Consider the following 2,858-nt stretch of genomic DNA (forward strand, 5'->3'; position numbering starts at 1 on the left):
AAGCAGAAAGGATATATTTCTTTATATTTTTATCTGAATTAAGAAGGATATATATATATATATATAAGTATATAAAAGAATAAGAATAGATATAGAAGAAAATGGGTAAAGAGAAGACACATATAAATTTGGTTGTAATTGGTCATGTAGATAGTGGTAAATCTACAACTACAGGTCATTTAATATATAAATTAGGTGGTATAGATAAGCGTACGATAGAAAAGTTTGAGAAGGAGAGCTCAGAGATGGGTAAGGCATCATTTAAGTATGCATGGGTATTGGATAAGCTAAAGGCGGAGAGGGAGAGAGGAATAACAATAGATATAGCTCTATGGCAATTCGAGACACCTACCTTTCATTATACAGTTATAGATGCACCAGGACATAGAGATTTTATTAAGAATATGATTACAGGAACCTCTCAGGCAGATGTAGCTCTTCTTGTTGTTCCTGCTGATCAAGGTGGATTCGAGGGTGCATTCTCTAAGGAAGGTAAGAATTATTATTATATATATACACCCTTTAGGGTTTATATTTTATATCTCTATCTATACCCCACACACCTTTATTACCCTTTTCTATAACACGCTGCATTATTATATATATTTATACTATATATTAATGTTATATATATATATATATATATATATATATTTAGTATATATATTTCTTGTATAAATTCATATATATATATATATATATATATATGTATATATTTATAGATAGAAATATATGTATATATATATATATATATATATATATAATAAATAGATGAGTATATATGTATATGTAGAAAGAATAAGAAGATAATAATATTGTGTATATATGTATATATATATGTGTATATGTATATGCATACAGGACAAACAAGAGAACATGCATTATTAGCATTTACTTTAGGTGTAAAACAGATGATTGTTGGTATAAATAAGATGGATGCAACAACACCAGATAAATATTCAGAGAATAGATTCAATGAGATACAAGCAGAAGTATCCCGTTATCTAAAGACAGTAGGATATAATCCAGAAAAAGTACCATTTGTACCAATAAGCGGATTCATGGGGGATAACATGGTAGAAAAAAGTTCTAATATGCCATGGTATAAGGGTAAGACATTAGTAGAGGCATTAGATAGTGTTGAGCCACCTAAGAGACCTAGTGATAAGCCCCTACGTCTCCCCCTACAAGATGTATATAAGATAGGTGGTATAGGTACTGTACCTGTAGGTCGTGTAGAGACAGGTATACTTAAGCCTGGTATGGTAGTAACATTTGCCCCTACAGGTCTACAAACAGAGGTAAAAAGTGTAGAAATGCATCATACACAATTAGAGCAAGCAGTACCAGGAGACAATGTTGGATTTAATGTTAAAAATGTATCTGTTAAGGATATAAAAAGGGGACACGTAGCATCAGACTCTAAGAACGATCCAGCAAAAGGTGCAGCATCCTTCCAGGCCCAAGTTATTGTACTACACCATCCTGGACAAATAAATGCTGGATATACACCTGTACTAGACTGCCATACTGCACATATTTCCTGTAAGTTTGCTGAGCTAGAGAAGAGACTAGATAGGAGGAGTGGTAAGTCCCTAGAGGATAACCCTAAGTTTATCAAGACAGGAGACGCTGCTATCATCAAGATGGAGCCTAGTAAACCTATGTGTGTTGAATCTTTTATTGAATATCCTCCTCTAGGTAGATTTGCTGTTAGGGACATGAAACAAACTATTGCTGTTGGTGTTATTAAGGCTGTAGAGAAAAAAGATGCAGGAGGTAAAGTAACAAAAAGTGCACAAAAAGCTGCTGCTAAAAAATAAATCTATTTATTTTATTTATATTATTTATTTATTTATTTATTTATTTATTGGGGAAGGATTATCCTATTTATTTATTTATTTAATTAATTAAGGATTTAACGATTATATTCATCTATTATTAACATTATTATTATTATATTATAACCCCTATATATTATTATTATTAATATTATTATTAATAAGGATTTATTATATATGTATTTATATATATATATAATTATTTCTTTATTAATATATATAAAAATAAATTAATATTATTATATATATATGATTAATGTATGGGTAATGTAATAAAAAAGAATATTTATTTATTTATTTATTTTATTAATAAATAAATAAATAAATATATTCCTTCTTTTATTATATTACTAATAACTTACAAACTTTACGGGGTTTATTTAATCCTTTTATACATCATCCTTCTTCTTGTTCTATCTAGTTATTTATTTATTTATTAGTTACTAGTACTATTTAGTTATTTATTTAGCTATTTATTTATTTATTTATTAGTAGTTATTTTATTAGTATATATTTACTAGTAATTATTATTATTATAGTAAGAAGGGACATTAATATATAAATAATATTTATAATACTTTATTTATTAATGGTACTTATATACAATAAAAATAAATAAATAAATAAAATAAATAAATAAAATAAATTAATAAAAGAAAGAGGTAATGTTAACTAAATAATAAGGATTTATTTGTTAACAGTTACGCTATTATTAATCCTTTTGCCTTATTTATTTATTTATTTATTTATTTATTATTTATTTATTTATTATTAATAGTTGTGGTAAGGAGGGAGACAATAGTAGATAAATGTATGAGAAGGAAGAGACAGTTGTTAGGGTTTTATTGTTATAGGGTTAGGGTTTAGGGTTTAGGGTTTAGAGGAAGAAGGGAGATAAATTATAACTAAAAAAGAATAATTATTTATATATTTATTTATTTATTTTATTTATTTATTTATTTATTTATTAGGTACTTTTAGGGGTATTAAGGGGAGGAAAAAGGGGGAAAAAATAAA

General features: G+C 26.6%; 1 protein-coding gene across 1 annotated transcript; it reads left to right on the forward strand.

Annotated features, from left to right (window-relative positions):
- Positions 1-101: 101 nt before the first annotated feature.
- Positions 102-1,823, forward strand: EMWEY_00058460 (elongation factor 1-alpha, putative; the record flags this gene model as incomplete). The annotated part of the gene is made up of 2 exons (XM_013480846.1): positions 102-492; positions 862-1,823. The coding sequence occupies 2 exons, from the start codon at positions 102-104 to the stop codon at positions 1,821-1,823; spliced, it is 1,353 nt and encodes a 450-aa protein (XP_013336300.1).
- Positions 1,824-2,858: the final 1,035 nt, after the last annotated feature.

Source organism: Eimeria maxima, genomic scaffold, assembly GCF_000499605.1.
Source record: "Eimeria maxima Weybridge genomic scaffold, Emw_scaff2407, whole genome shotgun sequence".
NCBI lineage: Eukaryota > Apicomplexa > Conoidasida > Eucoccidiorida > Eimeriidae > Eimeria > Eimeria maxima.